This window comes from Emiliania huxleyi (assembly GCF_000372725.1).
Source record: "Emiliania huxleyi CCMP1516 unplaced genomic scaffold EMIHUscaffold_68, whole genome shotgun sequence".
Classification (NCBI taxonomy): domain Eukaryota; phylum Haptophyta; order Isochrysidales; family Noelaerhabdaceae; genus Emiliania; species Emiliania huxleyi.
The window spans coordinates 203,610-226,969 of record NW_005196900.1 but is presented as its reverse complement, the minus strand read 5'-3'; the positions used below and the strand labels follow the sequence as shown (position 1 = coordinate 226,969).

The 23,360-nt window shown below is 67.3% G+C and overlaps 7 protein-coding genes across 7 annotated transcripts; 4 read left to right on the top strand and 3 right to left on the bottom strand.

Moving 5' to 3' along the window:
- Positions 1–887: 887 nt before the first annotated feature.
- On the top strand, positions 888–1,193 carry EMIHUDRAFT_216129 (hypothetical protein; the record flags this gene model as incomplete). Its single annotated transcript, XM_005762373.1, has 1 exon — positions 888–1,193. One exon carries the CDS (start codon positions 888–890, stop codon positions 1,191–1,193), a length of 306 nt encoding a protein of 101 aa, XP_005762430.1.
- A 620-nt stretch (positions 1,194–1,813) lies between these two features.
- On the top strand, positions 1,814–6,259 carry EMIHUDRAFT_465321 (hypothetical protein; the record flags this gene model as incomplete). The annotated part of the gene is made up of 9 exons (XM_005762372.1): positions 1,814–2,022; positions 2,132–2,281; positions 2,374–2,646; positions 2,745–2,843; positions 2,957–3,343; positions 3,373–4,233; positions 4,293–4,520; positions 4,660–5,319; positions 5,468–6,259. Exons 1-9 carry the CDS (start codon positions 1,855–1,857, stop codon positions 6,257–6,259), a joined length of 3,618 nt encoding a protein of 1,205 aa, XP_005762429.1. The 5' UTR covers positions 1,814–1,854.
- Positions 6,260–9,371: 3,112 nt separating this feature from the next.
- EMIHUDRAFT_105407 (hypothetical protein) lies at positions 9,372–11,844 on the bottom strand (the record flags this gene model as incomplete). The annotated part of the gene is made up of 4 exons (XM_005762371.1): positions 9,372–9,710; positions 9,791–10,075; positions 10,177–10,582; positions 10,904–11,844. The coding sequence occupies 4 exons, from the start codon at positions 11,842–11,844 to the stop codon at positions 9,372–9,374; spliced, it is 1,971 nt and encodes a 656-aa protein (XP_005762428.1).
- A 290-nt stretch (positions 11,845–12,134) lies between these two features.
- EMIHUDRAFT_452770 (hypothetical protein) lies at positions 12,135–14,068 on the top strand (the record flags this gene model as incomplete). Its single annotated transcript, XM_005762370.1, has 4 exons — positions 12,135–12,701; positions 13,035–13,415; positions 13,491–13,736; positions 14,024–14,068. The coding sequence occupies 4 exons, from the start codon at positions 12,135–12,137 to the stop codon at positions 14,066–14,068; spliced, it is 1,239 nt and encodes a 412-aa protein (XP_005762427.1).
- A 189-nt stretch (positions 14,069–14,257) lies between these two features.
- Positions 14,258–15,863, bottom strand: EMIHUDRAFT_105406 (hypothetical protein; the record flags this gene model as incomplete). Its single annotated transcript, XM_005762369.1, has 5 exons — positions 14,258–14,429; positions 14,494–14,591; positions 14,720–14,815; positions 14,888–15,148; positions 15,219–15,863. The coding sequence occupies 5 exons, from the start codon at positions 15,861–15,863 to the stop codon at positions 14,258–14,260; spliced, it is 1,272 nt and encodes a 423-aa protein (XP_005762426.1).
- A 4,267-nt stretch (positions 15,864–20,130) lies between these two features.
- EMIHUDRAFT_216122 (hypothetical protein) lies at positions 20,131–20,796 on the top strand (the record flags this gene model as incomplete). Its single annotated transcript, XM_005762368.1, has 1 exon — positions 20,131–20,796. The coding sequence occupies one exon, from the start codon at positions 20,131–20,133 to the stop codon at positions 20,794–20,796; it is 666 nt and encodes a 221-aa protein (XP_005762425.1).
- A 122-nt stretch (positions 20,797–20,918) lies between these two features.
- Positions 20,919–23,198, bottom strand: EMIHUDRAFT_105404 (hypothetical protein; the record flags this gene model as incomplete). Its single annotated transcript, XM_005762367.1, has 1 exon — positions 20,919–23,198. The coding sequence occupies one exon, from the start codon at positions 23,196–23,198 to the stop codon at positions 20,919–20,921; it is 2,280 nt and encodes a 759-aa protein (XP_005762424.1).
- Positions 23,199–23,360: the final 162 nt, after the last annotated feature.

Below are 23,360 nucleotides of genomic sequence, written 5' to 3'. Positions count from 1 at the left end.
TGGAGCCCCTGCACAATGATGTTTATGGAGGTTTAAAGTTTGCGGGGGCCCTGTTCACGCGCGCGCGAGACGTGCAGACGTGCTTGTTGTTGGATGGGTTGGGAGCGAGGGGGCGGAAGTGGCCAGCGCGGTAGATGGTACGCTTGAGGCGCGTGAGCCGGACTTGTGAGCCATCCGGCTTACATTTACCCTGCCTGCGTTCTCGCACATGGAGTGCGAGATACTCGACTTTCCGCCCGCCCCACGGTCTCGGGAACCGTACCCATACTACTCAAAAGTACAATATACTACCACAAAGCACCACTAGCGATTTCGCGCGGAGGGCGTAGTGAAGCGCTGGGGCGCTCACTGTGTGTTATTCGGGTGGGGATCCATCAGTGGTAACCGGCTTTAGTCACAGATCCAAGCTCAGACGCCACACCAACACCACAAACACGCTCACTTCGCCGCTGCTGTAGAGGGCCCCCGGGGGCCCATACTACGTCGAAGTACGGACCCGATCTCGGCACTCACGGGCTGTCACGCGCCCGCGCGCGGCGCGGGCCGCACCGCCCATGCCCCCGGGTCACCGACCCCGCCTCTCGGCCCTCTCGGCCCTCAGGAGCGTGCGGGAGACCGGCGAGGGGCGCGCCGCGCGCCGCCTGCAGTCCAGAGCCGCCAGAGGCATTGTCGCCTGCCGCTGGCGGGGTTCCCGCGCGCCCGCCCGCGCCCGGACCCGCGCCCGCTGCGCCCGCGGGCTCCGGATGCGCCGCCCTCCGTCTCCTTCTTCTCGATGGCAGTCCGCAAGTGCTTGTCGACGGGTCGGCGGCGTGGTCGAGGGGAAGGTCGCCGGCGGCCGCAACTCCGCCGCCGTCGCTCCGCCGGCTCTGACCGAGTATCGGGCGTTGATGGCGGCGGCGCAAGACGGGTGTCTGACGCATCCATCGCCACGAGCCTCGCGACCGCGGTCGTGGCACACCTGGTGGCGGCTCTCGGGGCCGTCTCTACGGCGCTCGACGCCGTGTGAGGTCGGACTCGCCAGCGGCCGCAACTCCGCCGCCGTCGCTCCGCCGGCTCTGACCGAGTATCGGGCGTTGATGGCGGCGGCGCAAAGTGGGTCTGGCGCATCCATCGCCACGAGCCTCGCGACCGCGGTCGTGGCACACCTGGCGGCGGCTCTCGGGGCCGTCTCTACGGCGCTCGACGCCGTGTGAGGTCGCCGGCGGCCGCAACTCTGCCGCCGTCGCTCCGCCGGCTCAACCGAGTATCGGGCGTTGAGGCCGGCGGCGCAAAGTGGGTCTGGTGCGCCACGGCCACCACCCTTGCCACCGCCCATGCCGCCGCCCTTGCCACCCTTTGCCGCCTTGCCTCCGCCGCGGGCGGCGGTGGGAGCGGCCTGCTGGGCTAGCATGTTGTCCTTGCTGGGGACGGGCACGTGGAACGCACGTTACATGTTCGAACGGCCTCCGGGATTCAAACAAAAAATAGCCAAGGCCCTCTCGCAACCCCTCCGACCCCCTGGGACCCGTGGGCGTCGAAGAGGCGCTCTCGGGGGGCCGTTCTGAGTTCATACTACCTCGAAGTACAATATACTGCGTCAAAGCACCGGCCCTGAGTCCGCCCAACCAAGCTGTCACTCCCCTTTCTCCCGGGGGCCGGGGTGGGCGCGCGCGGGGGCGGCGGGTGTGCGGGATGTCTGTGGGCCCGAGAGCGATATGCCATGTCCGCCTTGCTTTGTTCCTAACAACATCGAAGCTGAGCTCAAAAAGAAAACAATAATATTGTCTCACCTGCCTGCCAACCGGTTGGCAGTCAAACGCGAAGGCTCCTCCTCCTCCGCCGCTGCCGCCGCCGCCGCCGCCGCTTGTCTCCCCAATGCACATCGTGGAGATCGTCCTCGACGGCTTCAAGTCGTACGCGACGCGCACCGTCATCACCGACTTTGACCCGCAGTTCAACGCCATCACAGGCCTCAACGGCTCGGGAAAGTCCAACGTGCTCGACTCGATCTGCTTTGTGCTCGGCATCTCCAACCTGTCGCAGGCGCGCCACGCACCCTCAGCGAGCGCGCGCTGCAACGCCCATCTGCGGTCGCGCGGAGCGCTGGGCGACGCCCGACTCACACCGGCGCGCTGTGCCGCCTCGCTCGCAGGTGCGCGCGAGCAACCTCAACGAGCTCATCTACAAGCAGGGACAGGCCGGCGTCACCAAGGCCAGCGTGACGCTCGTCTTTGACAACTCGAACCGCGAGCTGTCTCCCCACGGCTACGACCACTACAGCAAGATCACCGTCACGCGCCAGGTGCGCCGCCGCCCGCCCGCCCAGCCCAGTCCAGCCCGCCCCAGCCCGCCCGCCCGCCCGCCGGCTCAAGTCCGGCGGCCGGCTGGGCGCAGGTGGCCATCGGCGGGCGGAACAAGTACCTGATCAACGGCCAGAACGCGCAGCTGCAGCGCGTGCAGAACCTCTTCCACTCGGTCGGCCTCAACGTCAACAACCCGCACTTCCTCATCATGCAGGGCCGAATCACAAAGGTGCTCAACATGAAGCCGGTCGAGACGCTGGGCATGATCGAGGAGGCGGCGGGCACGCGGATGTTCGAGCTCAAGAAGCAGCAGTCGATCAAGATCATGGAGAAGAAGGAGACCAAGCTCGACGAGATCAAGCGGGTGAGGCCGCCGCGCCCCCTCTCCCCACGGCCGCGCCTCTCCCCGCCGCCGCGCTCCCACGCTGACGCCGCGGCCGCCGATCCGCCGCCGTCCCGCAGCTCATCAACGACGACATCGCGCCGCGGCTCGACAAGCTCGGCTCGGAGCGCGCCCAGTACCTCGAGTATTCTACCCTCTCGTCGCAGAACGAGTCCCTCGTCCGCTTCTGCCAGGCCTACGAGTTCCACAACGCAGAGCAGGCGGGGGGAGGGTCCGGGCCGCGCCGCCCCCCCCCCTCCTCCCACCGCGCCGCGCCGCCGCGCCGCTGTAGGTGCAAAAGAAGGTGGAGGAGGAGCAGGCGGGCGACTTTGCGCGCCAGCGCGAGCTGCAGCAGACACTCTCCGACGCCAAGGCGGAGGACGCCTCGCTCAGCAAGGATGCTGCCGAGGTGGCCAAGGCAAAGAAGAGCGGTGCGAGCGACGCGGTCAAGGCGCTCGAGAAGAAGGAGGACGAGGCGTCCAAGGACCTCGTCAAGGCGACCGCCTCGCTCAAGCAGCGGCGCGACGCCATCGCGGGCCACGCCTCCGCCGCCGACGGCCACGCCAACTCGATCAAGGAGCTCGAGGCGGCGAAGGCTCGCGCCGCACCGCGCCGCACTGCGCCGCGCCGCACCGCTCCCGACCCTCGCCCCGCCCGCACTGGCTCACGCCCCGCCGGCGTGCGCCCCCGCAGGCCAAGGCGGAGAAGGAGCACGCAAAGGCGCTCGAGGCGGCGACGGCCGCCGAGGCTGCGCACGGCGCCGTTGCGGGCAAGGTCAAGTCGCGGCGCGAGCAGTACGAGGCGGACATCGGCATGGGCGCGTCCGCTTCGGGCGAGGGGGTCAAGAACCTGCAGGGCCAGCTGAGCGACGCGACGGCCGAGGTCAAGGCGCAGGAGACGGCGCTCAAGCAGTCCGAGATGCGCGGAAAGACCTTCTCGAAGGAGGCCAAGGAGGTGGAGAAGCAGCTCGCAGCCGCCTCGAAGTCGGGCGACAAGGCGCTCAAGGAGCAGGACTCGCTGCAAAACGCGGTCGCCGCCGCGCAAGCCAAGGTGGGCGAGCTCGGCTTCGACGAGGCGGCCGAGGCGGCGCTCACCGGCGCGCACGCCGCCGCCCAAAAGAAGCGAGACGCGCTCGCAAAGCAAGCCGACGCGGCCGCGGCAGCCATCGGCGGCGGCGCCGACTTCCGCTTCCGCGACCCGGAGCCGGGCTTCGACCGCTCGCGCGTCAAAGGGACGATCGCGTCTAGCCTGCGCGTGCAGGACATGGCCAACGCCACCGCCCTCGAGGCGCTCGCCGGCGGCCGGCTGCACCAGGTGGTTGTCGACAACGAGAAGACGGGCATGCTGCTGCTCACGAAGGGCGGGCTGCAGCGCCGCGTGACCCTCATCCCGCTCAACAAGATCAAGGCGACGACGGCCTCCCCCGCGCAGCTGCAGCAGGTCCACAAGCTCGTCGGCGACCGCGCCGTCGCCGCCGTCTCCCTCATCTCGTGCGCAGCGGAGCTGCAGCCGGCGCGACGCGCCGTCGGCTGCCCGCCTCGCCGTCGCACGCCCCCCTGTGGAGCGTGGGTGCGCGGTACTAGGCGATGGAGTACGTGTTTGGCTCGTCGCTCGTGTGCCGCGACAAGGAGTCCGCGCGCCTCGTGTGCGAGAAGCTGCGCCTCAAGACAGTGACGCTCGACGGCGACCTGTACGACCCGCAGGGCACCGTCACGGGCGGCTCCCGCCCTAAGGGCAACGCGTGCCTGCTCGTCAAGATCGCGGGGCTGCAGGCAGGCCGCGAGCAGCTCGCCGCCGCCGATGCGGAGCTCAAGGCCGCCTCCGCCGCCCTCGACGAGTGGCGCAAGCAGGCCGAGGTGCACGAGAAGCTTGCCTCCGACCTCGAGCTCAAGGCGCGAGAGTCGCCGAGAGACGCCGAGAGTCGCCGAGAGTCGCCCTCCTCCGACCTCGAGCCCAAGGGTCGGGCCAAGCTCAGTGCCGCGCCCCTCGCCGCAGGCGCACAAGCTGGCGATGCACCAGAAGACGCTGCAGGCCGGCGAGGCGCACGTCCTCTCCACGCGGCGCGAGGAGCTGCGCTCGCAGCTCGCCGAGGCGGAGGCGGCCGGCGTGGCGGCCAGAGAGGCGCTCTCCGCCGCCAAGGAGCTGCGCGAGTCGCTCGCGGCGCGGCTGACCGACTTCGAGGGCAACCGCGACGAGCGGCTCAAGCAGTCCAAGGCGGCCATCGCCAGCGCCGAGAAGGAGGCCAAGGCGTCGGCCAAGGCGCTCGAGAAGGCGCAGCAGGCGGAGCAGAAGCTGCGGCTGCAGCTGCAGTCGCTGGTCGACCAGACCGGCGCCGCGGAGGAGGCGCTCGCCGAGACGAGGAAGCGGAGCGCCGAGGGCGAGGCGGAGCTGGTCGAGATCGAGGCGCGCGTGACGGCCGCCAAGGCTGCCTTCGACGAGGCGACGGGCGGGCTCAAGTCGCACAAGGAGGCGCAGCAGGCGCACGAGGCCAGGCTGGCGCAGATTGGCGAGCGGCGCGAGGCGCTCGAGCAGGAGGTCGCCGACGCCGAGGTCGAGCTCAAGCAGCTCGAGCACCGCTGCTCGCGCGCCATCAAGGAGAAGGAGGCGGCCGAGGCAATGTGCCGCGACCTGCTGTCCAAGAACCCGTGGATGGAGGTGCGCGCGCTGGCTCGCTCCACGGAAAGGGAAGGGAGGGGAGGGGGGGTCGCAGCTCCCGCCCGCCGGCCCAGCCTCGCAGCCTCGCCACGGCCCGACCGGCTCTCACCCTCCCTCCTCGCCCGCCTCCCCCTCCTCGCCCGCGCAGCCGGAGCGGTCGAGCTTTGGCCAGCCCGGCGGCGAGTACGACTTCAAGTCGGCGAAGCATGTCGCGGCGCAGCAAAAGGCGCTGGCCAAGCAGAGCTCGCAGCTCGAGGCGCTCTCCAAGCGCATCAACAAGAAGGTGCTCTCCATGTTCGAGAAGGCGCAGGCCGAGTACTCTGACCTGATGGGGAAGAAGGCCACTGTCGAGAAGGACAAGGCCAAGATCGAGGCCGTCATCGCCGAGTGCGACGTCAAGAAGATCGAGGCGCTGCAAAAGACGTGGGCAAAGGTGAACGCCGACTTCGGCTCCATCTTCTCGACCCTCCTCCCCGGCACCGACGCCAAGCTCGAGCCCGAGGAGGGCAAGGCGGTCGAGGACGGGCTCTGCGTCAAGGTTGCGTTCGGCAAGGTCTGGAAGCAGTCGCTCCTCGAGCTTTCGGGCGGCCAGCGTTCGCTCGTCGCGCTCTCGCTCGTCCTCGCGCTCCTCCGCTTCAAGCCCGCGCCCGTCTACATCCTCGACGAGATCGACGCCGCGCTCGACCTCTCGCACACGCAAAACATCGGCGCGATGATCAAGTCGCACTTCCAGCAGTCGCAGTTCCTCGTCGTCTCGCTCAAGGAGGGCATGTTCAACAACGCGAACGTCCTCTTCCGCACCAAGTTTGTCGACGGCGTCTCGACCATCACGCGGACCGTCCCGTCCGGCGCCGACCGCGCCGCCGCCGGGGCGGCGGGCGGCAAGAAGCCGGCCGGGGCGTCTGCGGCGTCGCGCAAGGCGCTCACGGCGGTCAACTAGCTGCGCCCCGTCGGGGCGTGGCGCCCTAGCAGCGCCCCCCCCGCGCGCCGGTGCGTCACCGGCTGTGGGGGCGGCAGACCGCACCGTGCACTGGCGCCTCTGCGCTCCAGCTGCCGCGAGGGGACGGCTTTGCCGCCCCGGCCTGCCGCTAGCCACCCTCTGCCGCTGCCGCCTGCTCTTCCGGGACCCGGAATCGTTCTCTTCCCACTACTGCGCTTTGATGGCACGCGAGCTTGCGCTGCGTGGTCTGGCACTGTGGGGGGAGAGGGGGGATGGGGAGCGAGGGAACTGAGGGAAGGACCGGGAGCATGTCACGATGTCGAGCATGTCGAGAGAGAACACATACCGTGCGAGCAGCGAGAGAGTGGGAGGGAGAAAGACTCGCTGCAGGTTACGTTACGCGTCAGTACCCCGACTAGTGACTTTTTTCGCGAGAGATACAAGAATAAAATCCGCGCGCCTTTGTTTGGCTTTGGGCGCTCTCGCTCTCTCCTCTCCATGAGTTTCATATGTCTCTATCTGGGCCGAGCGTTTTTGATCTCTCGGTAAGTGGGGGGCCGAGCCGCCTCGGGGTGGCGGGCGGGCGGGCGTGTTGAAAAACAGAAAACAGAAAACAGAGGGGGGCCAGGGCCCCCACTACGATTAGACACACGCACCTGGCTCCTGGGACAAGGCGAGAACGCGCAGCATGTGCAGTACCGTTCAGCGGAGGGGGGGGGGGGAGCCGAGGGGGCGACGTCCCGACACGGCAGCTTGGAGCTGACCCCGGGAGAGAGAGAGACGAGCGATGGCACGCCCCCAATGACCCTAGACAGACATGACGAGCCGACAGCGATGCAGCGGCAGCGAAGGCGGCGAGGAGAGCCCGCGCTGCAGAGCTCCGCCGGGCGGCAGCAGAGACATCGGCGGACGGGGGAGCACGGGACACGTCGGCATAGGAGCCAGGGGGGTGGGAGAGTTGAGTCAGGTGCAGCAGCACCGTCTCGGCAGCGAGGCCGACGATGGCGACGGCGGCGACGTAGGCGAGACGGTGGCGAGGGTGGTGGCTTGACGAAATGGATGACGCCATCGCGCAACATGACATCCTCGATGTTAGGGTTGCCTAACGTTAAGAGCTGAACAGTGTTGCTAGTGTTAACAGTAACAACAGAACAACAGTGGGGCCCCCCAACAACAGTAGCTAACGTTAGGCCGGCTGAACAACAATAAGGAAGGCCTGGCAGTGACCCACGACGATCTCTAGTGTCCAGTGCGGGTAATACCCGAAAATACCCGGAAAATCCCAGGTATTTTCGGGTTTTACCCGGGTTTTTTGCCATTTTCTGCTTGCTGGCCGCTGAACAACAGTAACAACAGTAACAAACAGTAACAGCTTGGGCTGGGGAGAACACTTGAACAACGTTGAGGATTTCAGCCAACAATAGCGCAACTGTTAGGCCCCAAATTAACGTTAGGCAACCCTACTCGATGTCGTCGTCCTCTAGGTGGCGCGCAGCGCCGCTCTCGCAGGCTGTTTTTGACGGTTTCTACACTTTGTTTTTGTTTTCAGTCTAGGGGGCCCGACCCCCTCAGAGGCGGCGGGCGGGCGCCCACTTACCGAGAGATCAAAAACGCTCGGCCCTGCCGCATACGGCTTAGATTCCATATTGCATAATAGCTTATAGGAGTTGCGTTATTGGTCTTAGGGGACCCCTAGGGTTCTGAGGGCCGGATTTTTTAAGACCTTTCAAGAAACGAGGAGGTTTGGGGGCTTAACTTGCCATTTAAGAGATTGCAGGCACGGGGGGGATCCTCTTTTAAGACCGTTTAAGAAAATCGGCCTCGCCGGCATGCGTCGCTGGGTTCCGCGCCGTTTTCTCCAATACTGCCGTTATTAGGCACAAACCCGCCTCTGAAGACAAATCTGTAAGTCTGGTGCACTGGCAGGAGCCATACTCGCATAGGGGGCGCGTGCTAGCTGACTGTAGCCAGCTTCCCGGCCTCCGGCGTCTACCGGGCGCCGAGCCTCCCGGACCATCGACCTCGGGAGCTCTCCCGCACCGTTTAAGCGTTTAAGACCGTTTAAGGAATCGGCGGCCCAGGCAGCCTTAAAATGGGGCCATGGCCCGCTTTAAGCCGTTTAAGCCGCAGGCGCCCCAGGGCCCACCCTTTTAAGCCTAGGGGTCCCCTAAGTTATTGGTATATTCGTGTATTCAGAATCTCAGATTTCAGTGACTCGTAAGACCGACTGCTAAAACCGATATGAAAAAGAATAATAGGAAATGGTGAAGAGGCACACGACCCGTATAAACGTAAAAGATGGCAGCCCACGCTGGCTACGTAGTGCCATTTCACTCTGACACGCTAATCTTGAAACCGTCTCCAACGGAGCTCCGTGTTGCTTCCAGCGCCCTCCCCCGCGCTCCCTGCGGCCATGGCCGATGCTCCTAGGAAGAGAGGTCATCTGGCTACCGCGAGAGCGACCCAACTCGTCGACATCGTCCGATGATGGTGCCGCAAAGTCAGCCTTCGGAGGCTATCGTGGGGTCGAGCCGGCAGTAGCCGTGACATGTGGTTCCACCACCCCTCGTAGGCTTTGCCTCTGACCGCCACCGTTCCCAGGCTGCCTAATGGGATGGAAAGGAAGGCTCGGCGAGCGTATAGAAGCGTGCTCGACCTCGTCGTGGCAACCTGTACGGCAGCGCTGGTAGGCGATGAGCGTCTCGTGCCACCTGACCCGAGACGGGTCGCAGGCGTCGTACCGAGCGCGTCGAGACCGTGTCCTGATGTGATCTGCACGGGTGAGTCACGTCGGCGTCAAAGGAGCGACGTGCGACCTGTCAGAGCTTGATCTCCGATCTCTGCGGCGTCGAGTCGTCTCCGGCGGCGACGATTTGGTACATCTCCAGGACGCGCAGAGGCAGCTGCGATCCCGCCGAGTAGACGGCGTCAGCGCGTCACACAGCGCCACCTGCTGTGTGCAACCGTCTACTCGGCGGGGTCGCAGCTGCCTCTGGAAGGCACCGACATGTACCTTTTTGCGCAAATGGTCAAATCAAGGTTTTGTAACGCGAGCTGTGCCACAGTGAAATGGCACTAGCCGCTACCAACACTGCTGCCGCACCGCTACGCGCTACCGCTCCGACAGCAGCTCGTGCACGTGCCTCCGGATGAAGGCCGCCTCGGCTGCCAGCTCTGGCCGGTGCGGGTCGCCCGCGCGGTGGCCCGCCGCCGACACGATCGGTCGCAGCGTGGCCCGCTCGCCGAGCAGCGCCGCCTCGTGCTGCGCCTCGCCAAGGGTGAAGTAGCGGTCCTCGTCGCACGGCATCAGCAGCACGCGCGCTCGGACGCGGCCGAGCGCGGCGGCCAAGTCGCCTCCCGTGTGTCTCGAGACGTCGGCGTGGCGCCACGTGCGAATCTGAGAGAGCAGGTCGTCTGCGTCGCAGTTGGCAAAGGCGGGCAGGTACGAGTCCTGGGGGGCGAGGCGCGGGAGAGGAGGCGCGGGGTGAGGGGCCAGGCCAACCACCGCCTTATCAATCTCCGCTCGCGCACCCGCACGAACGCCTCCGCACACTCGAACCCGGCGCTCGCGTACCCGCGCTGCGTGTACCAGCCCGCACCGACGCCCCAGCCGGCGTAGATGCTGCCGAACGCCCGCAGGCCGCGATCGGGGCGCGTGGTGAAGTGGCCGCGGCTCGCATCCCACGCCGCATCCGCCTTGAGCGCCTCTTCGATCGAGCGCAGGAAGACGCCGTTGAGCTCGCCGCATCGCGCCGCGCCGCACACCGCGGCGACCCTCTCGACGTGGTCGGGGTGCGCGACGGCCCACTCGTACGCCTGCAGCTTGATGCAATTCATTCATCGACCCCAACTCATCTCTAATCAAGCGACGGCCCCCACTCGCACGCCTGCAGCGCGCCCATCGAGTAGCCGTACACCAGGCTCAGCGGCGCCATCGGCGCGCCGCGCGCCGCGTGCAGGTGCTCGAGCAGCAGGTGCTGCGCGCGCACGTTGTCGCCGATCGAGAGCAGCGGCGGGTAGCCGGCAAGGCGCTCGGCGTGGCGCATGCGCGACGGCGAGTACGAGACGCCGTTGCCGAGCAGGTTCGGCACGACCACCGTGTAGGCGCTCGTGTCGAGCGTCTGCCCCTCGCCGATGCTGTACTCGAGCTCGTCGTGGACGGCGTCGAAGCTCGTCGGGTGCAGGATGACGCCCTTGCTCGCGCCGACAGGCGGGCCGTGCACCTTGTATGCGAGCGTCGCCCCCGCCGGCAGCGCGTGGCCGCAGGCGAGCTCGAAGCCCGCCAGGTCGAAGTGCTGCACCTCCGGGTCGGAGAGGGCGCGCCTGTCAGGTAATTACTCATTCGTTAATTAAGTAATAGCAGCCTCCGGGTTGGAGAGGGCGCTGTAGGGTCAGGGTCAGGGGTAGGGGCAGGGGCAGGGGTAGGGGTAGGGGTTAGGGTCCGGGTCGGAGAGTGCGCGCCTCGCGGCGGGGGAGCCGCGCGACGGAGGAGGCGGAGGCGGCGGAGGCGGAGGCGAGCTCGCCTGGTTGCCAACGAGTCGAGGCGGAGGCGGCGAGGCATCTACTAACGACTGGCTCGCCTCCCGCTCGCGGCTCCAGGCCCTGTCGCGGCTCCAGGCCCTGTCGCGGCTCCAGGCCCTGAACTCGACCCCGAGCCGCTCGGTCGCCTTGCGCGCGCAGAGCACCGACGCGTTCCCCTCCATCGGCGAGCGGAGCGGCATCCCCTCCACGCCGAGGACCGACGCGAGGAGCGGCAGCGTCGGCTCGGCGAAGCGCGAGTCCGGGGCGGCGAGGAGGTAGGCCTCGTGTGAGCCGCGCGCGGCCGCGTCCTCCCGGGTCGCAGCCGCCACGTGGGCGCGTATGACGTCGTCCTCGTGCACGTAGGCCCAGAGCACCAATTGCAGCGGCTCGGCGGAGGTGGGCGCCTCCCACGGCAGCGACGACCAGAGCTCGCGCTTGACGATGTTTGTGAAGCGGAGCGAGACGAAGCTCGTGTCGGTGGCGGTGCGCGCTGCCGTCTCGAGGATCTCTTCGCCCGCGAGCTTGGACAGCCCGTACGACTCGTGCGGCTGCGCGCCATGCGCCTCGTCCACAGGGAGGTAGCCGACCTTGCTGCTCCACGCCTGGGGGCCCCGTGGCACGTGGCTGAAGCCCATCGCGAAGGCGGAGGAGGAGAAGACGAAGCGCGAGGCGCCGCCCGCGATGGCGGCGTCGCACACCGCGGACGTCGATGCCACGTTGTCGCGCAGGAGCACCGCCGGCGGCGCCGTCTCCAGCCCGATCGGAGGCTTCGTGGCGTCGCCGCTCGCGACCACAGCAGGCGGAGGTGTGGCGGACGGCCCTGGCCAGGCGGCGCAGTGCACCACCACGTCCGCGCCGTCCATCGCAGCGGTGAGGCACTCCCTCTCCTGCCCAGCCACGGCTGCAGCCAGGTCGATCGTGACAAAGTCGTCGCATCCGGTGCCGAGCAGCCCGGGTGGCGCAGACGCCATGTCCACGCCGACCACCGTGTGCCCGCGCTCCCTCAGCGCGGTGGCGACGCCGCGCCCGATCCGACCTGCGGCGCCTGTGACGACGGCCCGCATGTGGTGTTTGCTTCGTTGGTTGCAGCGGGATCTTTGCGGCGGCGCGTTTGTTGCGTTTGTGGCCTTCTCTCGCGTTTGTGGCGCGTTAGTGGGCCGAGGCGCCACAGTGTTTTCTTTTTTCTCGTTCCCGGAGGAGGGGGTTTACAGGGAGCCTTCGATGTGAGGAAACAAGCAAGGCGGACACACACATGACGCGAGAATTAATAGACAAAAATAAAAAAATGAAAGCACGCACCCGAGGCACAGCGCCGTCCCTCGAGAAAAAATACGGAAGGCCGATATATGTGTCGATGTGTGAGCTCCACGTAGACGACCTCCTCGCCGCTCTCGCGTGCGACGACGCCGAGGGAACTCCGCCAGCGCTCCTTCGTCTGACGGAGGAGATCCAAGCGGCGGCCGGCCGGCTCGACGTGCACAGCTTCCTCGACGCGGCCGACCGAGGCGTGCCTGTCCTCGACGTGCGCTCGCCCTCCGAGTACGCGCAGGGTCATGTTCCGGGCGCCGCCTCCGTCCCGCTCTTCTCCGACGATGAGCGGGCGCGGGTCGGCACCCTGTACCACGCGGCGGGCCGCAGCGCAGCGATGGAGCTCGGGATGCGGCTCGTGCGGCCCAAGCTCGGCTGGCTGGTCGAGCGGGCGGCGGAGCTGCTGGCGGTGGCTCGCGCTTCCGGCGAGAGCAGCGGCGCAGTGCTAGTGCACTGCTGGCGAGGCGGGCTGCGGTCCGGGGCGGTGGCCTGGCTGCTGCGGCAGCACGGCATCGAGGCGAGGACGCTGGGAGGTGGGTACAAGGCGTTCCGGGCTTGGGCAACCGCCTACTGGGGCAGCGTCGAGATGCCGCCCAAGCACGCCCGCACGCGAGTGCGCGGCGCGCGTCGCCCAAAGAGAGACGGCCGCAAGTCCGGCGGCGCCGGCGGAGCAGGAGGAGTCCCTGCTTTGGCGGCGGCGGCCTCCCAGGCCTCCCAGGCGTGCGAGGGCGGCGCGGCGGCAGCAGGCGCCGCGGCAGCAGGCGCCGCGGCGGGCGCGGCGGCGGCAGCGGCGGCGGACGCGGCAGCGGCGGCGGCGGCAGGCGCGGCGATGGCAGAGGTTGTCGCCGCGGCTCGCGCGCTGCCGGGGCCGCGCGTGTGTGTCGTCGGCGGCCGGACTGGCGTCGGGAAGACGCGAGTGTTGCATGCGCTGCGGTCGCGCGGCGAGGCGGTTGTCGACCTCGAGGGCCTCGCGCGGCACCGCGGCTCGGCCTTCGGGTGGGTTGGCACGGTGGAGGCGGGAGGCGGCGCGCAGCCGTCGTCAGAGCACTTCACGAACCTTCTCGCGTGCGAGTGGCGGCGGCTCGAGGCGCGGGGCGAGGCCAAAGGCGGGCGCGGCCGCGGCTGGGTCTTTCTCGAGGACGAGGACTCGCACATCGGCCACGTCTCTGTCCCGAAGCCGGTCTACGCGGCGCTGCGGTGCGCGCCCCTGGTCGTGCGCGTCTCTCTGCCCGAGCAGGCGCGCGTTCGCCTCCTCCTCGACGACTACGTCGCTGGGCACGCTGACGGCCCAGCCGCCGGCGAGTGGCTCGCCCGCATGGAGGAGTCGGTCCGCACAGCTCGCCGGGCGGTGAGGAACCTCGGGACACGTCCACGACATGTCCACGTCCGGTAGGTGCGCAAGCTCACCAAGAGGCTCGGAGCCGCGCGCGTGGGCGAGGTGGTGGCGGCGATGCGCGCAGGCGACTTCAGCGCCGTGGCGGTCGCGATGCTGCACTACTACGACAAGCTCTACGACGCTCACCTCGCCAACCACGGAGGGACCGGCTCCGGCGGAGGCTCGCGCGCAGGCCGGTTGGTCGAGGTCGCCCCGGCCGACCCCGCCGCCGCCTTCGACGCGGACGAGCTGGCCGGGCTCGTGCTGCGCCGCGTGCGCGAGGCGGAGAAGGCCGAGGAGGCCGAGGAGGCCGAGGCGGAGGAGGCCGGGCGGGCGGGGGTGGTGCCGGGCGGGTGCGAGGGAGTGATCGCGGGCTCAGGCGTAGATTGGGGTGCAGTGGTGCTGATTGGCGCCCTTGCCGCCGCGTGTATGGCCGAGCGTCTCCTGCGAAGGAGCTGATCTCTGGGCTCTGGCGTCTGGGCCAAAATCCCCAGAATTTTTGATCTTGAAATTGAATCCACTCACACAAATAAAGAAATATTGGGACGACGACATCACAGGCGATGCCGGCAGACCGTGAGAGCGATACCGCAATGATGTTTTAGGACTGTGTCTCTGTGATGCATGAAGATGAACCGAAGCCTCGGCGTGGAGAAAAAGAGGAGCGGGGCCCGCGGAAATGTTCGGGGTTGTGCCGCCTCGCGGACCATAAGCCGCTGTCGCGCGCGACACCCCCTCCGGCGCTGCGGGAAAGAGCATCGAGGCTCCCGCGCCCCGCGCCGCCGCCGTGGGGACTACATGGCCACCGCTACCTTGTTCTCCGGCGACCCTGCCGCACCAGTTCGGCTGAGCAGCAGCAACAGCGTGTCGTGGGCCCGCACCTTGGCCTCGAAGCGGCGCGAGAAGGTGCCGAGGCTCTGCCTCGCCCACACGTTGCGCGCGCCTGCCGTCTCGCCGTGCGTCCACCTATCGTCCGGTGGGCGTCCTCAGACTTGGCGCTCAGCGACGGTGCCCCCGCACGCGGTGCAACCCAATCGCATCGAGGCAGACTGCCAAGGAGGCGGTGTGGTTGCCCCAGTTGGTCAGGGCCACCGCAGAGTCGCCGTTTGACAAGCGGCGGACCCACGCCTGGGGAGGGGAGGGGAGAGGGGACGCAGGTGGGCAGAGGTCCCGCAGCGCCCGGAAATCGCGGTGGGGCGGCGGAGTCAAAGTGGATTAACTCAGGTGAATCAGGTCTCGCGGCGGGACGGCTGCACCTCTTGAGAAGAGCCGTGGCAGGAGGGCATCGCGTCGCCTGGCACCGCCTTGTAGTCTTGGTTGATGGCGATGGCCTCCTTGTTGAGCAGCAGCTCCTGCGCGGGGCGGGAGAGGGCGTCGTGATCCGGCCTGCTACGCGTGCTCCACACCCCGCCGCGCCGCCGCACCTTCATGATTGGAGTCATGAGCCGGATGTCCGTGCCGACCATCAGCGGGGAGGAGACAACCACGTAGAGCGAGGCCTCGGTGCGGTACTCCTCCTCGCTCATCCCGGGGCAGTGCTCCGGCTTTGTCCAGTTGCAGTGTCCCTGGTCCGACTCTGGCCCAACGCACTGGTCCTTGCAGCCCTGCCCGCCCGTCATCATCATGTCGAGGTAGGCCCACCCAAACGGCCCGCTCCAGCTCGCCTTCCCGCGTACAGCCTCCACCTGCGGGCAGAGCTCGCTGGCGTGGCTGAGTGGCAGGGCAGCCGCGGTCGAGTGGCAGGTCAGCCCCAACCTGCTGCCTCACGCTCGCAAAGTTGTCGTGGTGGTCGCCCGTGGCGCGCCAGCCCTGGGCGATGCCCGGCGCGTAGCCCCAGTGATCTTGCTGCTGGTACGGGCCGCGGCAGAGCATGTACGACATCGGCCGGCCGGTCGCGTTGAGGGCGCGCGACATGTTACGGTGGCCCTCGACCGAATCGTGCGAGCCACAGTAGTCGATCTTGACATAGTCCACGCCCCACGCCGCGAAGGTGCGCGCATCCCTCTCGTAGTGGCCGAATGACCCTGGTGACCAGCCACCGTGGCACGTGCGATCGCCCACGCTCGTGTACAGGCCGAACTTGAGGCCGAGCGAGTGGACGTAGTCAATCACAGGCTTCATCCCGTCTGGGAAGAAGCGTGGGTACGGCACGAGCTCGGCCGTCGCGTTGTCTCGCGTCGGGTGCCAGCAGTCGTCCAGGACGACCCAATCGTAGCCGAGGTCCTTCATTCCGCTCAAGACCAGCGTGTCGGCCATCGCCCGAATCTGGCCGTCGAAGCAGTGGTCCTCGCCGCACTCGCCAACGGAGCACCACGTCTGCCAGCCCATGGGAGGGCGCTCGCCCATCCCGTTGTTGTACGCACTCACGGCCGTGGCGAGGGCGGCAGCGAGGGCCGCCATCGTGTAAGTCTTTGTAACTCTTTTTTCTTTCTCTTGGCCCGCGAAAGAAAAAAGAATTCGCGGCACAGCAGTGGGTTTGGGTTGACGGCCCTCTCACTCCTCCTAGCATACATGGCTTCGGGGGGTGCGCTCGCAACGGAGGCGAAGGGCTTGCAGCTGCACCTCTCGAGCAGCAGCACGGGCTACAAGCTGCAAGGGCGTGCAAAAACGCGGGTTCCTGCCGATTCGCTGCCAATGCGTCCGGAGGCGTCATGCGCTACCTGGGCCTCTTCGACACCGCGGTGGAGCCGTGGAGGCGAGAGGCACTCGTCAACCCTGCGCTCCGAGCCGCTTGGGCAGAGCTGTCGAGAGCCCTGGCATTGCAAGCTCGACACCTAGCGAGCCCAACTGGGCCTTTGCAAGTCGAGCCGCTCGGGCTCATGAGCGACGCCGCCACCGAAGTTGAGAGCATCTTCAATGACGGAGGCCAACTCAGCAGCCTGAGTCAGCTGTCGTCGCTCGCCACGCCACTCTCCGCCCTCCGCAAGAGCTGCCCTTTGCCAGGGCAACTACGAGAGGCGCTTGCGACGGGCGGGGCGGCCTGTTCTCGGCTGCTCCAGCTGCTGCCGCTCCTTCACGTGCGGACATTTCTCGTCCACCCAGGGGAGCGTGTCGACGCAGTACTCTTCCCACCTTCGTCCGCGTTGCCGTTTTCCGTGTCCCAGGTCGAGTGCGTCGGGGAAGGGGCTGTCGCCGAAGAGCTGCGCCAGCTGCTCTCGTCTGTGCAGTCCGAGCTCCCGTCAGGGACAGGAGGAGTCGTTGCCGCTGCCATGGCAGCTGGAGCCGCTGGCTCAGCTCCGGTCGAAGCTGAGTCCTTCGCAGCCGAGTCGGCCTCGCCGGTGGTGGAGGCGCTGAGCGATCGGCTGCAGGCGTGGCTATTGCAACTGCAGCTCGCAATCCAGCGCTGCCTAGTCGTGGTGGGGAAAGCTCGTGCGTGCGCCGCATCAGCAAGAAGCGCCGTTACCCGGTGTGGCGCCGATACTCTTGACGGTGCGGATTGCGAGGAACGGCGCGTGGCAGAGGACGTCTCTCTCCTAGCTTCAGCTCTTGCCTCGCTCCTCTCTCTCTCTCCGGGCAGCAACCGTGGTGGTCTCGACGCGTGCGCAGAGGCCACACTGCCACCGGGTTGCACCATTGGCGGAGCGCCGACTGTACAACCCCAGTCACCGCACCCGGCCACGACCATGTCGCCGCCACGTTGGCTACGTCACCTGGCGCTCGATGGTGACTCTCCGCAGTTTGTTCGGCTGCCGCCATCCGCGCCGTTGACGCGTGCGCGCCTGCGAGACGGAGGAAGGGACGCCACTTGCGGCGCACCATCACTGGATGCGGCAGCGGCGATTGAGTCGGCCGTTGGTTCTGCGGGTGCCTACCTTGCGTTGCTCTCCGAGCCGACCCTCTCGCACTTACGGGCGGCGCACGCTCAGGTAGGCGGCTCACTGCTGTTGCTGTCTTCCTCTTGCGAATCCAGCAGGCCTGCCGCGACAGCAGCGTTGAAGAGACTGTCGCCAGCGATGGAAGCGGCAGCTCATACCGGCGATGTGGAAGGCAAGCACGGGTGGTGGATGAGCGTAAACGAGCCGCAGGATGTTGCTGGGCAGCTACTGGAGTGGGCTCTGGGCAAAGACTCACCCGACAATAACCTGGAAGCTAAACGGAAATGGATCTTTGACACCCATTGGGAGGATGGGCCGTCGTTTCCACCTCAGCGGCGTCCAGAGCAGCGCTCAGGTGAGGCGCCGGCATGGGCGCAAGCGAGAGCAAGCTCCACTTTGACTTGCACAACGCCGGCTGGCTTTTTAGTGCAGGCCGAGGCCGCCCGGCTTGAATTGCAGGCGTTGAACGCGCGCGCTTCGTTGCGCAACCTCGTCGGCGCGCGCTGCCCTCCTCTCGACGATGCGCGGTTTGATGCTATGTTCGAGGCGCGCGTCTTAACTCCAGCGAGAGCCCTCGCCGCGCTGCCCGTCGGTGCTGCCGTGGCTGTTGGAGCGCCGCTCATGCGACTCTCCGCTGCGGTGGCTCTTGCCTTGCGCTGGCTGCGACAGGAGGAGGAGGAGTGTCAGGAGCGCGGTCGAGAAGCTTCCGAAGGCGCCACTCAGTGGCCAGGCAGCTTGTCGGCGGAGCGGGCAATCGGGAATGGTGATTGCCGCAGCGACGAGTGGCCTGCCGAGGTGCGGGCGCTCGCCGACGCGGCGCTCCTCAAGTCGGGCCTCGCCACCGACCCTGATGTGCTCCACAGGCTCCGCGTCGGCATGCAATCGGGCGCGACACCGGCTCTGTCTTCACGAGAGGCATCCGTCAGCGGCAGCGGGCCAGCCTCAAACGACAACGAGATTGTTGCCCTCGTGCGTGAAGCCTTTGGTGCGGGCTCGCCGTGGGTTCAGAGCGGCGGTGGCAAGGCGCTGCGCCTCGCCATGGATCACGCAATGCGGGCGGTGCAGCACGAGGGTGCCCCTTGGGCTTGGCCACGGCGCGATGTGCTCGCTGGCGAGCGCCCCCCGCTTGTGATCGAGCCTCCCTTTGTCGCTCCCCGGGCGCAGCACGTCCCGGAGCAGCTCCTCAGCCGGCTCCTCGACGCAGGCGAGCCCGCCGACCTGCAGCGACTCGAGCCATTCCTTGACGTTGTGGCCTTGCGCGATCTACGCTCAATGGATGATGCAGCACTTCGCGACCGGGGGGCAGAGTGGCGTGAGCGTGCGGCCTTTGAGGCGCGCCTTGACGCGGCGGCGAGGCGGACGGCAGCGGCGCGCGACGATTGTGCGAAGCTCTCAAATGATGCGGACGAGGCTATCCGCGTCGCCGCGGTCGAGCGGCGACTAAAAATGCAGCACGAGGCCGACCGCTTGCAAGAGGCGCTCGTCAACGCGGAAGCCTCAGCGCACTCGCTCGAGGGCCGCGTGCGTGAGCGACTTGCTACCGAGTTTCGCGCGGCCGTTGCCGAGCGGACCTCACAGCGGCTAATCGCGCAAGGCCGGCACGAGGAGGAGCAGCTGGAGCAACGAGCCGCCTTTGATCGAGCCGCGTTCAATGCGAGGCGGGAGGCGGCTGTGCGGCTCGTTGAATCGAGCTCGGTGCCGGTCGAGGCGCGGCGGCGCGAGTTTGGCGCCATGCACGACGAGGAACGCCTGCAAGAGCTGATTGATGAGAACTGGCGGCTCAAAATCTTGCTGGCGCGGCTGCAGCTCTCGGATGACCTGCGGCGAGTGCGCGAGGAGCATGCCGCTGAGGAGGCGGAGGCCGAGCGGCGCGTCGCCGCGCGTGCAGAGGAGGAGGTGGCGGAGCGGCAGGCGGCGACCGAGCGCGCGACTCTGAGGTCGACCCACCGCCTCGCCGAAACGGAGAGCGCGCTCGAGCGGTCAAAGCAGGAGCTGGCGGCGCTGCAACAAAAGCTCGCCCGCATTGGCCGCGCCAATCTAGCTCTCGGCAGGAGCAAGGCGCCGGCAGAGACTACGAGTCAAGCTTACGGACACACCGCAAGGTCGCTCCGCCGCTCCTTCGAAACACTGGACGGGCTGACGGCATCGCTCGACGCCACGCCGAGGCGGCCAACTCGGGCGGTGGCGGCATCGCCGCCAGATTCGCCGCGTACGCGAGAGCCGAGGAGGTGCCAAGTCCAGCGGGCGCACAGGCAGTCCCTGTCGCCGCGCGCAGGCGGGGCCCCGCGCATGCCGCCCGTTTCGGAGAGGCCGGCACCTGGAGCGGGAGCTGCGGGATCGGGAGGCTCGCCCCGCCGATTCGTGCGCTCGGAGAGGCGGCGGGCCGTGACGCTGAGGGGCGTGCCCGCCTTGGCGGAAACAGCGCCTTAGTCTTGCTTTACACGACGTCCCATGAGCCATGTTCGCCCTAAAGAAAGAAAGAAAAAAGACAACCCAAATGAGGCATGGGAGGAGGACAGGGTGGTCCCCACCTGCACGAGCAGGATTTTGGATGTTGCAGTGGAGCACTTGGAGCACTTGGAGTGCAGTCAGCAGCCGCACATCCAGGGCCGGGGCGCCGGTGTATTTCTTTATCCCGCCTGCGCCTGGGTTCCAACTTTTTCCGGGGTATGGTATGGTAGGGTCGCGGCCCAAAGGGGTAGGGGGTATGGTCCTGCCCGCCCAAGACTAGCCCTACCATACCCCCAAGCAGGTCTGCCAGCAGGCGGGGGGGTATGGTCTTGAGCTGGCAGCTAACCATACCATACCCCGGAAAAGTTGGAACCCTGTCGCCGGGAGTGTCGTGCCATTAGATGCTCTCCCAGTCCGAGTTCGAGCGGATGGCACGTCAGTTCGCCCTTCTGCATCACACGGCCCCGACCTGGGCCTGGTTCGAGCCCGGGCCGTTATCCGACTCGGGCGCCTTTGCGCCTCCGCCTGGCTTCCTCCGCTCAAGTCCGATTGTTGTGCAGCCTCCGATCGCCGCCCGCAGGCAGGGCGGAGAGGAGGAGGACCCTCCGGTGCTGGAGGAGCCAATCTGCAGCACGGCCGACTCATCTGCACTCGACGTGTCTGCGCTGGACGACCAGCCGCAACCCGACCTGCTGAGCATACACATCTGCCGCTCCGCCACGTACCAGACGCCGCAGCTGCTGCTGCTCGGCTGCCATGGCTCGAACGGGCGGCCATGGGACGTCGACGAGGCACGTGCGTACCTACAGAGGCAGGCGAACGGCTCGCAGCCTCTGCCGGACCAGATGCTGACGCCGGCAGAGCACCCAGGCCTCGGGCTGCCGTGCGTCGCACTGCACGCGTGCCACACAGCCGAGCTCCTATCGCCAATGATGCGCGACGCGGCATCGTGCTCGCGCGAAGGGGGCAGACCACCGCTGGACCTGCTTGGCGCGTGGTGGTCCCTCGTTGCGCCTCTGCTCGGCTTGCGCGCTCAGCCAGGCCCCCAACACACCGTGAATACATAAACACGTGTCCATGCCGCATGCGGGCATCGGCAAGCATTTCTTACTAAAAGATTTGTGTTGAGAAATGCTTACCTGCACCTAAGAGGGTCTCGTGGATCGTCACAGTATCTTTAGTTGGTGCCTCATCTGCGCAGGTACCGCCTGACCGGTGGCGTGCCGCTTGGCCGTCTGCACTCGCTCAAGGCGTAGGTGAGGATCGCCTGCTGGTCGTCCTTGAGCGAGCGCAGCTGCTCTCGCAGTAGCCGCTCGAGCACGTCGTACTGCTCGACGAGGCGCTCGCACGCGACGAGGGTGGTGGGCGAGATCTGGAGCAACTCACGCGCTTGGTGGGCGGTCGGCTGCCGAGGGGCAAAGGCGAGAAAGTCAAGGATGTCTCGCCACCGGTTCCCAGGCCGTTGCATCAGCACGTCCTCGTAGAAGAGCTCGAGGGTGCGCGCCTCGGGAATAGCGTCGCGAATGGCCCTCCGGTGCCGCGTGATCATGGCGACGTAGTCCATTGTCAGGCCCGCGAGCGCCTCCGGCGATACCTGGATGCGGTCGATCTTGCCCGTGCCCGCGGCGCTCTCTTTCTGCGCCTTTGTGTGGTGCACGCCCGTGATTTGCATCCGCTGCACCGAGATTGCGCGCCGGATGACGGACGCGCGGATCAAGTGCAGCACCTGCCACCGCCGCTCGACCGCGGCGGACAGGAGCGCATCGGCGCCACCCCTGGGAGGCAAGAGCGGCAGCATCACCTTCATTCCGCGGGACGCGCGCGAACAGCATGATGGCTCTCCGCTGCAAAGCTTCCGCGGCGGTGGTATGCGGCAGGGCGGCTTGCGGCATGCCCCGTCCCGGTGCAGCTCCCAGGGCGCCGTGGAAAAGGCACTGTCGAGGTCGTGCAGCACGCGCTCGGCGCTCTGGCTGTGCGTCCAGTTTTGCCACAGCGTCATCGGCGCCACTTTTGTGGGAATCCAACCCTGCAGGACCGTCAGCGGCTCGGCGGTGACGGTAGCGACGCAGTTGTACCGAGCCAGCTGCTCCATGAACCAGGTCGAGCCGGCTCGGCCATAGGTGAGGACGAGGAAGTTGCCGCTCTCGCCGCCGCCGTCGCCCACGCTGCCCCTGCTCTTGTTGCCGCCCGCCTCGCTACCGTCGGAAATTTGCAACGCCGCGCCGCCCCGCGGCGAGGGTTGCCTGCGTCCGGACACCAACAGGCCCATGTACGGCGCCGTGACGGCGGCGGGTCCTCTGAGGTTGGCAAGGCACAAGCGGTGCAGATGCCCGCTGGAGCTTCGAACTAGCCAAGAAGTGCCCCGCAGCCTCAGTGATGCGAGCCATCGCCCAGCGTCCGTCCCAGCCAGCGATGGCGCGGGCTTGAGCGCCTGCACGCTTTCCGCGTTGCTCCTGCCCCACGGCACGCTATCCATGCGGTACGCGACAGTCCCTTCGGGGTCGGTGCGGTACTCCGTCGAGCACGGGCCGGCGGGCTGCTGTTCGTACGCCTGCTCCAGGTGGGCACGGTGGTCTTCTCGGTAGTCCGAGCTTGCGCAGTTGCCGGTGAAGGGGTCGGCCTCAGACCGACAGAGGGAGCAGCGGATCGGGAGAAGACTGTACGCCAGAGAGCTCTCCTTGGAGCGCTTGCAAAAGGCTCGCACCGCGTCAAACTCCGCCCACATGGGGAGAGCCGTGGCCGTGGGGAGATCCGCGGGCAAAGCTCTGCGGTGAGGCGCACGCAGAAAGGTGCAGTTGGCCCGCGCGGCTGACCGATTGGTGCAGCGACGGTGCAGCAGCGCATGACGGCTCCCCACCGCGAGCTGTGGCCGCGCAGCCTCGCTGCGCTGCGCAGCGGGCACACCGAAGCGATCAAGCTCTGCCGCGAGCCGCGAGGTTGGACCGGCAGTGAGCCACCTCAGGTAGGTGGCGAAGCGAGCCAGCGCCTCGGGAGATAGGATTAGGACTGCACGACCCGCGAGGGCCGCGACACTCGCGCCGTGCGACGGACTGCTCCGCACGACGTGCAGCCAGCGCTTGATGTCCTGGAAGAGCAGCACGTTGCGTTCGACGAGGACGAGCGCGGTGTCTGGACGAATATCCGGCCTCTCGCGGATCACCTCGCGCAGTATCAGCCAGCGGCGGATATTGCGCTGGACTGTGGAGTCAGACGACGTTCCGTGCCGGGCTGCTAGGCGCGCCCAGTGCTCGGTGGCCTCCTCTGCACGTGTCAGGTTGGCCCAATTCGCGCCCACGGAGAGCACGGCATGCTGAGTCCGCGGCGGCGAGATAGCTAGCACGTGTCCCTGCGAGCCCTGCAACTGTCGTACAGCGAGACTGATATCGGGGGTTGGGTTCTCCGTCACAAATGCGATCAGGCCCGGGTGGAGGTCCTGCACTTGCGGCGGGTCACCGACCGTAGCTGCCATGTACGATGGAGGATGCGGCTGTGGCGGTGGTGCTATGTTGGGTCGCCTGCCTGCCTTGCACAGCGGCCAGCCGCGTCGCCCCCAAGCGATATGTGACTCTCGTTGACACGCAACAGGGAACGGCCGCGTTTTCCGTTTTTTTACCGGGTACGAGTATGTGGC